The sequence below is a fragment of the Scyliorhinus torazame genome, chromosome 7 (assembly GCF_047496885.1).
Source record: "Scyliorhinus torazame isolate Kashiwa2021f chromosome 7, sScyTor2.1, whole genome shotgun sequence".
Classification (NCBI taxonomy): domain Eukaryota; kingdom Metazoa; phylum Chordata; class Chondrichthyes; order Carcharhiniformes; family Scyliorhinidae; genus Scyliorhinus; species Scyliorhinus torazame.
In genome coordinates, this window is record NC_092713.1 from 99,027,810 (window position 1) to 99,043,179 (window position 15,370).

Genomic DNA, 15,370 nt, shown 5'->3' on the forward strand with positions numbered 1-15,370 from the left:
TCCTACTGGCCTTCTCACCATACTCATATCGCCCCTCTCGCCTTCCTCAACTGCCCCACCGCCTTCCCTGTGAATATCAGACCAAACTCCATCTACAGCTTCTGCCGCTCCTTCAACAACCCCACCTCCGGGGGTTCTGAATACCATCTGTCCACCTGGAGTATCTCCCAATCCAGCCTATCCATCTCTGCCTGCTCCACCTTTTCCCTATGAGCCCGTATCGAAATTAGCTCCCCCCTAACCACTGCCTTCAGCGCCTCCCACAACGTTGCTGCCAAAACATCCTCCGTGTCATTTTATCCCAAATAATTCTGGATGGCCTCCCTCACCTGACCGCCCCCCCCCCCCCCCCCCCCCCCCCCCATCCAATCTCCACTGCGGGCACTGACCCCCTTCTTTGCTCACCCGTAAATTACCCAGTGTGGGGCACAACAATCGCCGAATACTCGGCATCCACCTCTCTCGCCAGCAAGGCCCTGTTCAAAATGAAAAAAATCAATCTGGGAGTACACTGAACATAGGAGAAAAAAGAAAACTCCTTCGCTCTTGGCGTCCGAACCTCCGCGGACCTACCCCTCCAATCTACTCCATAAACCCTTTTTCTCCTTCGCCGCAGCTGGCACCCTCCTTGTCTTTGAACTCGACCGATCCAATCCTGGATCAACGACCGTATTAAAGTTGTGTGCCCCCCCCCCCACGATCAACCTATGCGAGTCCAGGTCACGAATCTACCCCAACATCCGCCTCAAACTCCACGTCGTCCCAGTTGCAGCTTGTCTGCCTGGCCCACCTCAAGATCTGTTCTGGGTCCAGGAACTGACGCATTCATACCACCATCACCCTCAGCGGCTCATTCATCCACGGCTACCTCATAAGCGCTCCGTGCGCCCTAGCCACCTCCAAAGGCCGAGTAAACACCCCTCCCCCCAGCAGCTTCTCCAACATATGCACCACATCTGCCCGATTCCTCGCTGCTCTCCGGGAGGCCAACGATCCTCAGATTCTGCCTGCGCGACCTGTTCTCCATATCCTCCACTTTCTCTTGCACCCTTTTCTGGTGGTCCCTCATCAGCCCCACCTCCGCCACCATCGTGGTTAGCTGGCCCTCGTGCTCAGCCACCGCCTCTTCCACCTTCCGAATTGCCTGGCCCTGGGCTTCCAATCTTTGCTCCAACCGGTCAATCCCCGTCTTAAATCGGGTCCAGGTACTCTTATCTTTGCTTAGCAAAGCTCTCCTGAAGGAATTTCACCAGCTGCTCCTTTGACCACTGGGCCGACAATCCCAGTCCCCGAGCCTCCGCCATGGTTTTCTGTGCTGCTGACTCCACTCCCTTCTTTGCCCAACGATCTCTCCTTCTCCACTTCTGGTCCACGACTGATATATTGATGTAATTCCTTCAAATAGTGCAGTTGATAGCTGGCTGGACAACATGCTAAAATGATTTGCATTTATAAAGCACTTCCATGATCACCAGACATCCCAAAAAATGAGTTACAGCCAATAAAGTATTTTTTGAATTTACTCATGGTTGGAATGTAGGAAAACAGTTTGCACAAAGCAAGTCCCCACGAACAGCAATGTGATAATGATTAGAAAATGCTTTATTTTTAATTATGTTGATTGTGGGACAAATATTAGCCAGAGCACCAGGGATAACTCCCCCGCTTGTGTTTGAAACAATGCCATGGGATGTTTGACGTCCACCTAAGAGCAAAAACAGAGTTTCAGCTTAAATGTCTCATCCGAAAGACAGCACACCTCCAGTACACGACCCAGAATTGAGAGACTCAGGAGATCAAGGTGAGATTGATATTTGCCAACCATCTCAAGTAATTCAAAATAAGTGCCCCAGATTAATGAATCAATTTACAGCATTAAATTCTAAACACTGCATAAAGAAATGCTAATGCATACAATAGTTTTATATTAGTAATTATAAATTAATTCACTGAAAAAATTAAGTTTATTCTAATTGCACAATGCAGCTTCTAGGTCAACACTTGAAAAATGTATAAAAATTTGCATTTAAGAACAATGGGTATTCTTTAAAAATTGAAATTTCAAACGATAGTACATTGCAACCAAGGTTACAGGGGTGCCAACATTCTAGATGTTTTTTTGTTTGGCTTCATCTTTTATGCTTTTCAATGCTGTTGGGATTTTTAGCTTACATAGCACTGCCAGATATAAACAAAAGATCAGCACACAGGCTCTCAAAGTTAGAATTCAGAAATTTACAGCAGTATTGCTGACAAGCTACAGCTGTGTCCACAGCAGCAACATTTTAGTCCTATGTACCAATTTTAGTAGAAAACACCTGACTTTTCGGTAAATGTACTTCAATCACCATTCCAAAATTGAAAAAGCAGAACATTCCATGATCAAAAGTCACTGCATTTTGTCGAACCATTTTCACCAACAAATGCACTAAGAGGTTAAAGTTCACGTGCATATCTGTGTAATGTGAATGCTGAGATTACATGTTGAATAAATGCCGTGTACTTATTTAGTATCCAGAAATGCAACTAACCAACATGTAACAAGTGTTTAATGTATTGGATAATCCTTTCAATAAGGGAAAACTCTCAATAACCTTGTATCAGGATGGAGCTGAAATTAATATCAAAAGATAAACTTCAGATGCCAGAAACATTCAAGCATGCGACTAGAAAACATGGGGTTACCTTTTCAGGTTAGTGCTCTTTGGAAGAATTGAAAGATATGCAGATGAACAACCTTTAACAGGTGCAGATCCAGGAAAAAGACAGCAGATACATTTTGGTGGACAACCAGAGATGATTAAATAATTAAGCAACAATGGCCATGACAACTGAAAAACAAAGATGTGACCAGAGGACGTGTGAATGGTGTGGACCACTCCTATTCACCTGGTATAGATACAAAATCTGCATTCTGTGAAGTTATGGGAATAGGGTGGGGGTGTGGGCCTAGGTAGGGTACTCTTTCAGAGAGTTGGTGCAGACCCGATGAACTGAATGGCCTCCTCTGCTGACGATTAATTTTCTGCAAGGAAGTCGACGAACGGTTGCCGGATGAACCCGACAATGAACCTCTCAAGGTGTACTTCATTTACTCCATACAGAGAAAGCTAGCCATGTCTCTGGCTTCGGGGGCTTTGGATTCCTCCATGCCAAAAGTATCCGTCTCCGGGCTACCAGGGAAGCAAAGGCAGAACGCCTGCTTCTTTCTCCTCCTGGATTCCCGGATCCTCCGACACCCCGAAAATCGCCACCTCTGGACCCAGCGCCACCCTAGTTTTTAAAACCTTGGACATGACGTCCACAAACCCCTGCCAAAATCCCCCAAGCTTTGGACATGTCCAAAACATGTGGACATGGTTCGCTAATCCTCCCACACATTTTGCACACCTGCCCTCCACCCCAAAGAATCTGCTCATCCGGGCCACTGTTGTGTGAGCCTGGTGCACAACCTTAAATTGTATCAGGCTGAGCCTGGCACATGTTGCAGATGCGTTGACTCTACTCAACGCATCTGCCCATAAACCATCCTCTATCTCACCTCCCACTTACACTTCAGCTCCTCGGTCTGCGTCTCCTCCGACCCCCACAAGCTCCTTATAGATGTCAGAGACGCTCCCCTCCCCTCCCCACCCTCTGGAAATTACCCTATCCTGAGCCACTTGTTTACAAAGGAAGTCCCGCACCTGCAAATATCGGAATTTGTTTCCCCTCGCCAGCCCAAACTTCTCCTCCAGCGCCCTCATACTCAGAAAGCTCCCCTCCATCCCCCATCCTCTCAATCCCCGCTCTCCAGCATACCCGGAACCCCCATCCATGCACCCCAGGGCAAACCGGTGGTTATCACAAATTGGGGCACAGACCGATGCTCCTACTGCGCCCACCTGCTGCCTCCACTGGCCCCAAACTCTCAGGGCCGCCACCACGGGGCTGGTGGAGTACAGCACCGGTGGGAGGGGCAGAGGCGCAGTTACCAATGCCCCCAGACTGGTGCCCTTACAAGAAGCCGCCTCCATACGCACCCACTCCAACCCCTCCCCCACCACCCACTTCCTGATCATGGCTATGTTAGTTCTCTCTCTCTTAACCAGTCCTCTGGTGTTGCACCTTGTTCTAACAAACTAATAAAAAACATGTAACGTTCAATCCTCAACATCTTTTTAAAACGTATGGTGCACTCTATTCAGGCCATGGTTTTATCTCAAGTTGATTAATTCTCTACTTTATATTATACAATTTCTACTCATTTTTTGATGTCTGTCTGCCTATCCTACCTCACAGATACTGAAGCAAAGTAATATTTCACCATTTTGCTATTATTGCCAATGATTTCATTGTGTTCCTCCATTTCAGTCATGATTTCTTTTTTTGCCTGTAAAATATTCTTCATTACTTCACAATTCAATTTCATAGTTCCTCTTTAGTTTCCTAATTTGTTTCAGCTTCTCTCCTAATATCATTGTGATCATCCATGGCTAACTAAGGAAGTTAATAGTAGTTTCAAATTGAAAGAAAAAATGCACAATTCCACTAGGTTTAGTGGCAGATATAAAGATTGGGCACAATATAAAAATCAGCAGGGAATCACAAAGAATAATCAGAGAGAAGAGAGAAATTAGAGTACGAGAAACTAGCTAGTGTGGAGACTGGATGTCTAAGAATATCAGGTTCTAAGTATTACGCAATTTAAGGGTCAACGGTCTGGGGTTAGAGTGTGTTTGACTGCAATGATCTTTTTTTTTTTAAAAAAGGAATTCTGTTTTCAGGGCCTGGATGTTTTTAGCAGCCAGAAGGTGAAATTGATGAAGGAATGTGTTTTTCAGTCTAAGCTAATGGACTGTGGTTTGACTGGGAAAGTCTCTGGGGAATTAAAGTGCTTTGCAGCCTTCTGAGATGTTTTTCTTAGCTTGTGGAGATGAGGTCATTGCTGGGTGGAACCAAGAAAGGGAGGGAGACATTTTGAGAGGCAATTTTGGAGTAAACGGTTAGAGAGACAAGAGTTTTGGAGAAAGGATTTTTTGGAAATGAAGTTGGATCTGGCAACCCTTGTCATTTTTGATCCGTAAAGGCAGATTTTAGATCCGTAAAGGCAGATTTTCTTCTCGGTAGGAGAGCTTAAAAACAAAAATAATATTTTAAAAGCAGAACAGTCTTGTTAGAAAACAAGGAAAAGGCTGAAACAACCCAGTTGAAGCAGTTATTTTAAGATATTCGGCCAAATCCTAAAGGGATGAACAGAAAATAGGAGCAGGTGGCCACCATTCAGCCCTTCAAGCCTGCTCCATCATTCATTATCATGGCTGATCATCCAACTCAATAGCCGAATCTTATCCCCCCCAATATCATTTGATCCCCTTCACCCCAAGTGCTATATCGACCCGTTTCTTGTAAATATAAAAACATTAAAGCTTGAAGCGCACAAACATCCACACACAAGCAGAGAAATATAGCACATGTTTTAAAACAACAAATATCAAATTGAACTAAATTAGCCCACTTGTGGGTTATAACCAGAGCCAGAATCTGTTCTGCACCGCAGATATTTACTATGTTGCCCTGATTCTTTAAAAATATTTGTATTCAAAGCATTCCCAGTTTTTTTTCTTACAGAAAAACAGCACTTGAACCAAAAGATACAAAAAAAAGTACCCACAATACAATGAAAACAACCCAAACTTCCGACGTTTACCATTCCTTAGAGGCCAAGAAAAGCCTCCATCTCAAAAAGAACCCCGCCTCTGATCCCCTCATGGCTGATTTTATTTTTGCCAAATGGAGCAATTCCGCCAAGTCACTCAACCACCCCACCTCTTGAGGCGGCTCCGGATCCTGCCATCCTAACAAGATCAGCCTCTGAGGTATCAGGGATGCAAAAGACCAACTCATCGGCCTCTCATCCCCACCTGCACTGCTGAATCCTCCGACACCCTGAATATCATCACCAAGGGCTCATAACCACCCTCACCCCCTTGAACCTCCAACATAGACCCGGCAAATGACTGTCACAACTCCTCAAACTTCGGAAAACCACCAGAATATATGGGCATGATTGGCCGGGTCCCTAAGCATAGTCCACATCTATATTAGATCCCCAGGAAAAAAAATAACTCATCCGCATCACTGTCATGTCTTCCCGGCGCACACTTTAACTGAGGTTAGCCTCATACACGCAGTCATATTGTCAAGGGCCTCACTCCATAACCCTGCCTCTAATACCCCAGCTCCTCCTCCCACTTCGATTTACATCCTCCACCGATTCTCTCTCCCTTTCCATTAGTTCCCCATACATATCAGAGATCTAATCTGCAGATAACAGAACCCATTACTTATCGCCAACTGGAACTCCTTCTCCAACTCTCCCAACTCCACAAATCTACCCCCCCACAAACAAGTCCTGCTCTTAAACCCAAAACGTAGGGTCCAGTGCTGCCAGGACAAATCTATGATTACCACAGAACGATGCTCACAATGACCCGCCCTCCATCTTAAAATGTTGCCCACACTAAGCAATGGACTGAATGGCCTCCTCTGCACTGTAGAGATTCTTTTATCACATTTCTGGTTTTGAGAATGGTGATAGCGGCGTCTGAGGGTCGGCATGGCTGGGTTTGCAGTTTCCGATGCCTGGTTTGATCCGGTGATCCGTCTGGTTTCATTCCTTTTTTTGTGTTTTCGTAGCGGTTGAATATAACGGAGTGGCTTGCTAGACTATTTCAGAGGGCATTTAAGAGTTAACCACATTGCCCAATTACCCAATATCCGCACAAATGGAATAACCACCAAGTGTGAAAGAACTAATCCATCTTTCTAAGCTCTAGTCATTAAAGCTGTAGCCAATTTCAACACTTGTGCTATTTAGAACAAAATCAGCTAACTCCGAACTAGCCGAAATTGAACCGGGAGTTGCTCAAATTTGGTTTGGCTCAGTTCCATATTACAATTTTAAAAATAGAGTTGTAGAGAAAGTGCTTTTGCCCTTGGAAAAGAATATGCATAGATATTACTATCTGTGCAATTATGAACATATCACAAATCATCACATCCAGCTTGTTATTTAAAGCCTCCATCCCAATTTCAAAATAGGAACAATCCCAATATCTGTTCCCCTTGATCATTTAGGGTTAAGATGAGGGGAAATGGCTTCACTCATGGGTTGTGAATCTTTGGAATTCTCTGTCCCAGAGGGCTGTGGATGCTCCATCATTAATTATATTAAAGGCAGAGATAGATAGGCTTTTGGAATCAGGGAATCAAGAGAAATGGGGAATGGGCAGAGAAGTAGATGTGAAGCCCGAGATCAGCTATGATTGTATTGAATAGAGGAGCTGGCTCAAAGGGCCACAAGATCTACTACTCTTCTTATTTCTGGTGTTATGTTATTTCTGGTGTTATTTTTAGTAATGGTGATCTGGGAGGTGATATTTATGAAGTCTTGACAAATTTGCAGCAATGTATCCTATAGAAAGTACAGATTGAAAGGGGTGATGCTTAAATTGGTAAATGGGGTGCTGACAAAGAGGACTGTTTTTCAAATGGTGTTCAGCTTCTTGAATGGTCCTGTAGATGCAACATCAGGCAAGTAGAAAGTACTTCACTACACTCCTGACTTGCACCTTGAAGGTGGTGAGAATCTTTGGGGAGTCAGGTGGTGAACCATTCGGCAGAATCATTTTTCATTTCATTTTCAGAATCACCAGCCTCAATATGCGTCATAGGTTTCTCAGTTGCAACTACCAAAGGGAAGTGCTTAGACTTTCTCGTATTGAAAGTTTTCATTGCCTGCCAGTTTAGTGCAAATGTAACTTTCCACACAGCTTGTAAGTGTGGGCTGCTCAATTAAGTGAGGAATTGTGAGTTGCCCAAAACTGAGGGGGTTCTGGCAGGAGCTCTTGGATGTGATGTCAGACAGGGAGGAAGTGGTCGAGTGAGGGAACCGTGGTTTACTAAAGCAGTCGAAACACTTGTCAAGAGGAAGAAGGAGACTTGTGTAAAGATGAGACATGAAGGTTCAGTTAGGGCACTCGAAAGTTACAAGTTAGCTAGGAAGGACCTAAGAAGAGCCAGGAGGGGACATGAGAAGTCTTTGGCAGGGAGGATCAAGGATAACCCTAAAGCTTTCTATAGATATGTCAGGAATAAAACAATGACTAGGGTAAGGGTAGGGCCAGTCAAGGGCAGTAGTGGGAAGTTGTGCTTGGAGTCCGAGGAGATAGCAGAGGTGCTAAATGAATATTTTTCGTCAGTATTCACACAGGAAAAAGATAGTGTTGTCGAGGAGAATACGGAGATTCAGGCTACTAGACTAGAAGGGCTTGCGGTTCATAAGGAGGCGGTGTTAGCAATTCTGGAAAGTGTGAAAATAGATAAGTCCCCTGGGCCGGATGGGATTTATCCTCGGATTCTCTGGGAAGCTAGGGAGGAGATTGCTGAACCTTTGGCTTTGATCTTTAAGTCATCTTTGTCTACAGGAATAGTGCCAGAAGACTGGAGGATAGCAAATGTTGTCCCTTGTTCAAGAAGGGGAGTAGATAACCCCGGTAACTATAGACCAGTGAGCCTTACTTCTGTTGTGGGAAAAATCTTGGAAAGGTTTACAAGAGATAGGATGTATAATCATCTGGAAAGGAATAATTTGATTAGAAATAGTCAACACGGTTTTGTGAAGGGGAGGTTGTGCCTCATAAACCTTGTTGAGTTCTTTGAGAAGATGACCAAACAGGTGGATGAGGGTAAAACAGTTGATGTGGTGTATATGGATTTCAGTAAAGCGTTTGATGAGGTTCCCCACGGTAGGCTACTGCAGAAAATACGGAGGCATGGGATTCAGGGTGATTTAGCAGTTTGGATCAGAAATTGGCTAGCTGGAAGAAGACATAGGGTGGTGGTTGATGGGAAATGTTCAGACTGGAGTCCAGTTACTAGTGGTGTACCACAAGGATCTGTTTTGGGGCCATTGCTGTTTGGCATTTTTATAAATGACCTGGAGGAGGGCGTAGAAGGATGGGTGAGTAAATTTGCAGATGACACTAAAGTCGGAGGAGTTGTGGACAGTGCGGAAGGATGTTACAAGTTACAGAGGGACATAGATAAGCTGCAGCGCTGGGCTGAGAGGTGGCAAATGGAGTTTAATGCCAGAAAGTGTGAGGTGATTAATTTTGGAAGGAACAACAGATAAGCTGCAGCGCTGGGCTGAGAGGTGGCAAATGGAGTTTAATGCCAGAAAGTGTGAGGTGATTAATTTTGGAAGGAATAACAGGAAGACAGAGTGCTGGGCTAATGGTGAGATTCTTGGCAGTGTGGATGAGCAGAGAGATCGCGGTGTCCATGTACATAGATCCCTGAAAGTTGCCACCCAGGTTGAGTGGGTTGTTCAGAAGGCGTACGGTGTTCGCTTTTATTGGTAGAGGGATTGAGTTTCGGAGCCATGAGGTATGTTACAGCTATACAACACTCTGGTGCGGCCGCATTTGGAGTATTGCGTGCACTTCTGGTCGCCGCATTTGGAGTATTGCGTGCACTTCTGGTCGCCGCATTATAGGAAGGATGTGGAAGCATTGGAAAGGGTGCAGAGGAGATTTACCAGAATGTTGCCTGGTATGAAGGGAAGATCTTATGAGGAAAGGCTGAGGGACTGGAGGCTGTTTTCGTTAGAGAGAAGAAGGTTAAGATGTGATTTAATTGAGGCATACAAGATGATCAGAGGATTGGATAGGGTGGACAGCGAGAGCCTTCTTCCTCGGATGGTGATGTCTAGCACGAGGGGGCATACCTTTAAATTGAGGGGAGATAGATATAAGACAGATGTCAGAGGTAGGTTCTTTACTCAGAGTAGTAAGGGCGTGGAATGCCCTGCCTGCAACAGTAGTGGACTCGCCAACACCAAGGACATTCAAATGGTCATTGGATAGACATATGGACAATAAGTGAATAGGGTAGATGGGCTTTAGAGTGGTTTCACAGGTCGGCGCAACATCAAGGGCCGAAGGGCCTGTACTGCGCTGTAATGTTCTATGTTCTATGTGTTGGGTGTGAGTCCGCAGGTGGCGATATTCGGGGTGTCGGAAGACCCAGGAGTCCAGGGGGTGAGACCCCGATGTTTTGGCCTTCGCGTCCCTGATAGCCCGGAGACGATTTTGCTAGGGGGCTGGGACTCAGAGCCGCTGAAACAGGAGTGTGGGTGAGGGACCTGGCAGAATTCCTGAGGCTGGAAAAGGTAATGTTCACTTTGGGAGGGGAGAGGGTGGTAAAAATGGGATGGCAAGATGTGGTGGTCTGGGGGCAGGCAGGTTGTTTTGTTGCTCTTCTGATATTTGTGTATATGTGGAAATGCCTTGAATAAAATATTTTTTTAAAACCATTGACAAACAACCCAGTTTCTCATGGAGGGAATGCTACTTATGCAACAGCTGCTGATGTTGGCCCAGATCATTGTCCCGAGGGACTCCAAAAGCAATGTCCGAGCACTGAGAAGATTGTCTCCAAAACCAAACTATTTTTCCTCTGCCAGGCATGTCTCCAGCAACTTGAGAAAACTTCCTGTTTCTCCACCAGCTAGACTTTAACTAGTGCTAGTTAGGATAATTAAGGAAAAAGTGGGATGCATCAGAAATGAAGAGGAGAACTTGTGAAGATGCAGGGGATATGGGAAGGATTTTAAACAATGGTTTGTCACTGTATTCACAAAGGAAAGGGACAATGCAGATATAGTAATCCAAGAGGAACAATGTGAAATATTGAATAATCATAACAAGAGAAAAAGTGTTGGAGATGTGCTAGAAGCCTTGAAAGTAGTTAAGTCACCAGGGCGGGGTGGATTGTTTCCTCAGATGTTGACGGTCACTGAGGAAATAGCAGATTCTCTGAGGATTATTTTCCAATCTTCACTGGACACGGGGGAGATTCTGGAGGACTGGAAGAACTTAAATATAGTTCCATTATTTAAGAAGTGTATGAAGGAAATGCCAAACAATTATAGGCAGTTAGTCTTACTTTGGTGGTGGGAAAATTGTTAGAATCAATACTGAGAGATCAGACAAAATAGGAGTTAGAAAGACGTGGACTAGTCAGACTTAGTCAACATGGCTTTAAGGGAAGGTCATGCCATACAAATTTGATTGAACCTTTTGAGGAAGTGACAAGGAGGATCGATGAGGGTAGTGCAGTGGGAATTGTCTACTACATGGACTTTAATAAGGCATTTGACAAGGTCCCACATGGCAGACTGGTCAAAAAGGTAAAAGTCCATGGGATACATGATAATGTGGCGCATTGGATCCAAAGTTGGCTTATTAACAGTAAACAAGGGTTAATGGTCGATGGCTGCCCTTGCAAATGGAAAGCTGTTTCAAGTGGTGTTCCACAGGGCTCGGTTTTGGGACCCCTGCTGTTTGCTTTATATATTAACAATTTGGACTTGAACATGGTGGGCACAACTGGGGATGGGCAGAAACACAAAAATTGGCCGTGTGCTGGATAGCTGTAAGCTCCAAAACGATACAGGGTTAGAGGAGTGCACAAGAAAATGGCAGATGGGGTTCAACACTGATATGGGTTAGGTAATGCATTTAGGGAGGTGAAACAGTAAAAGGGAACACACAATAAATGGGAATAATCTGAAAGAGCGAAATAAAGTGAGAGATCTTGGCTTGCATATGTAGGTAGCAGTACAGGTAGGTAAAGTTGTAAAGGCGGCATATGGAATGCTCTCTTCCATTGGCAGGGGTTTAGAATACAAAAGTAGGGGCATAACGATGGAATTGTATAAGACAGTGTTGTGTGCAGTTCTGGTCACCACATTTCAGGAAGGATGTTATTGCTCTAGAGAGTGCAGAGACGATCTACGAGAATGTTGCCAGGGCTGGAGAATTGTAGCTACGAGGAACCGAGAAGGCGGAGGGTTAACATGATTGAGGTGTACAAAATTGTGTCGGGTAGATAGAGCAGGTAGGAGGAACCAGTTTCCCTCGGCAGAGAAGGGGACACAGGTGCAAGCTAAGTGGTCGAAGGATGGGGACTTCTGGTGACAGCATGTAGGAGCAAGTCACACGCTGGATAGCTCCTGCTCAAGGCTCGATTTTTGGGGGAACTTAATGCCCGGTCTCAGGACAATTTCTAACGAACTGATGCAGGAAGACATAAGGAAGGAGGGGGATGTCTGAAACTAAGAAGGCCATCAGGAAGAAGGGGCAAGTGAAGGTTTGCCATCGAGTGAAAGGGTCAGCCTGGCAGCAGAAAAGATGGCAGAGGCTGGGTCCCTGGGTGGGACTGCACCATTCACGGCAGAAAAGATGACAGAGGCGATGGCTGTGGAAATCAAAAAACAGTTTGCAACACTTTTATTGAGGAAGGAAATGATGGCGGCAATGAATGTATTGATAGAGGAGGCAGTTGTTCTGATGAAGGCAGCGTGTCAAAGACATCGGCTGAAGTCTGTAGCAGGGGGAGAAGCTGAAGGAGGTGGAGGAGGCCTCGTCACAACACAGCGCATCTTGATGGGTGAGGAGCTGCAGGAGGGTGGTGGAGGCCAACAAAGGTCTGAGAGCGAAGGTAGAGGACCTGGCAAATAAAGCTAGGTGGCAGAAATAAGAATTCTGGGTCTGACGAAGAGGTGGAGGGCCCGAGGCCGACTGAGTACTTTGCCAAGGTGTTTGCGGAGCTGCTGGGGAGGGGGAAGATCCCTCCCGATATGAACTGGATCGGGCTCACTGGTCGTTGAGGTCTAAACCGAAGACTAATGATAATAATAGTTATTGTCACACATAGGCTTACATTAACACTGCAATGAAGTTACTGTGAAAATCCCCCACTCAGGCACCTGTTGGGATACACAAGTGAGAATTCAGAATGTCCAAATAACCTAACAGCACATCTTTCAGGACTTGTGGGAGGAAACCCACAGACAGTGACCCACGCCGAGAATCGAACCAGTGACCCTGGCGTTGTGAAGTAACAGTGCGAACCACTGTGCGACCGTGCTGCCCCTTGAGCTGCCACGGGCGGTAATAATTTTTTTTCACAGGTACCATGTGAAGAAGGTGGTTCTCAGTTAGGCGAAGCAGAAGTGGGAGGTGCAGTGGGTTGGAGCTGGTATACACATATACCAGGATTTAACCATGGAGCTGGTGAGGAGGTCGAGTAAAGGCAGCACCGTACAACAATGGTGCAGTTTGCCGTGGTGTATCCAGCGAAGTTGAGGGTGACCTACAACTCGAAAGACTTTCACTTCGAGACAGTGGAGGTTCTTGTGAAGGGAGAAGTACAGGAGCAGAAATGAGAAATAGACTGAGGTTTGGTCTCGGAGCAAGGGTAGGGGGTGGAAGACAGCCGTTCTATTTCATGTTGTTATTTGTGATTAAAGGGTATGAGGTTGCCTGTTTGGGTAGGGTAGGAGATGGGATCTTTTGCGATGGCAGTTTTTTGGGGTTTGTGTGTTTGCACTGGGTCTGTTTGCTTGAAGGGAATTTTTGTTTTTTGGGACTGGGCATGGGCCTCCATAGTAGCAAATTTAAGTTGGCTGGTGAGCGGGAGTGTGATGGGGAGGGGCCACAGTCATCAGAGCCTGGAAGAATAGGTTTTGATGGGCCTGGGAGGTGTGAAACGTGGGGGGAGGGGATCGACTAGGTCAGAACAGCAACATGGAAATGAGGGGTTTGGGGGTGGCCAGTGAAGGAGAGGGAGGGTGTTTACGAACCTAAAAACCGTAAAGACCGATGTTGCCATGTTACAAGAGACCTACCTGAAGATGAAGGACCAGGTGAAACTTAGGAAGGACTGGGCGAACCAAGTATTTCTTTCAGGGTCCAACAGTAGGGCTCAGGGTGTAGCGGTGTTGGTGGGTAAGGCAGTGAGGATCCAGACGGAGGTGGTGGTCATGGACCAGGGGAGTAGATATGCAATAGTAACAGGAACGTTGGCGGGGAGGTTGGTGGCGCTGGCGAGTGTGCATGGCCCTATCTGGGATGATGCAGGATTTGAGGGGAAGGTGCTAGGGGCCATCCCAGACTTGGACTCGCACAAGTGGGAGGAGAGGGCAGCATGGCGGTGCAGTGGGTTAGCACTGCAGCCTCAAGGGGCCATGGTCTCGGGTTCGATCCCGGCTCTGGGTCACTGTCCCTGTGTTTGCGTGGGTTTCGCCCCCACAACCCAAAAGATGTGCAAGCTAGGTGGATTGGCCATGCTAAATTACCCCTTAATTGGAAAAAAAATATGAATTGGGTACTCTAAATTTTTTTTAAATTTTTTTAAATTGAGAGAGTGGGTTGGAATATGGTGCAAGAACCAAGGATGGCCGGGACACAGCCGCGCTCACTTGCCCAGTCGGGGAGGGGCGAAGGTGCTGGCTGGGCTCATGAGGGAGATGGGAGGGGTGGATCCGTGGAGGTTCATAGATCATAGGAATTTACAGTGCAGAAGGAGGCCAATTGGTCCATCGAGTCTGCACCGGCCCTTGGAAAGAGCATCCTCGTCAAGCCCACGCCTCCACCCTATCCCCATAACCCAGTAACCCCACTTAATCTTGTGGACACTAAAGGCAATTTAGCGTGGCCAATCCACCTAACCCGCACATCTTTGGACTGTGGGAGGAAACTAGAGCACACGGAGGAAACCCACGCAGACACGGAGAACATGCAGACTCCGCACAGACAGTGACCCAAGCCGGGACTCGAACCTAGGACCCTGGAGCTATGAAGCAACTGTGCTAACCACTGTGCTACCCCTATTGCAGCCGAGGGAGTGGAAGTACTCGTTTTTCTCCCCGGTTCAAAAAGTAGATTCAAGGACAGACTTTTTTGTGCTCGGGAAGGCATAGTTGGCTGGGTTAGGGGATCAGAGTTCTCGGTGATAGAGATTTCAGACCATGTGCTGCACTGGGTGGATGTAGTCCTGGAGAGGGGGGGTAGCTCAGAGACGGGTGGAGAATGGATTCTGCTGCTGTGACAAACGGCCACAACAAATGCCTGGAAGAGGATGCAAATATCAACTATCTTACCCTGAGAACAAGTGATTTAAGAAATTATCCCTCTCCAAAATTCTTGATGAATGGTAGTGAGGGTCAAGATCCATTTCTCAAACATTTAAAATAATCCCAACTTACCGGTTCCTTTGTTCTTATCCACATAGCAGTACTTCAATTCATAGTCTTTGAGCAATTCGTGCACTTCCTGAATAACAAAATAAAATAAATATTAGCCATTTAATTAAGCACATTCAAATGCGTAAACAAAATGATTAAAATGCACCAAGGAGGAAATCTTCAGAAGTCAGATAAATAAGAAATTGGTGGGGAGCAGTTTGAAGTTCAGATTTGGAATATAAATGTAGTCTTAAAAGTACATCAGAATTAGAGTAAAGTGTAACCAAACTTTTAATG

General features: G+C 45.9%; 1 protein-coding gene across 3 annotated transcripts in view; it reads right to left on the minus strand.

Annotated features, from left to right (window-relative positions):
* The window catches only part of raver2 (ribonucleoprotein, PTB-binding 2), a 133,868-nt gene that overhangs the window by 96,249 nt on the left and 22,249 nt on the right, over positions 1–15,370 (minus strand). For all 3 annotated transcript variants that reach the window (XM_072511132.1, XM_072511133.1, XM_072511131.1), the window contains exon 2: positions 15,095–15,161. In XM_072511132.1, the coding sequence (XP_072367233.1) occupies positions 15,095–15,161 (67 nt within the window). The remainder of the gene's footprint in view (positions 1–15,094; positions 15,162–15,370) is intronic.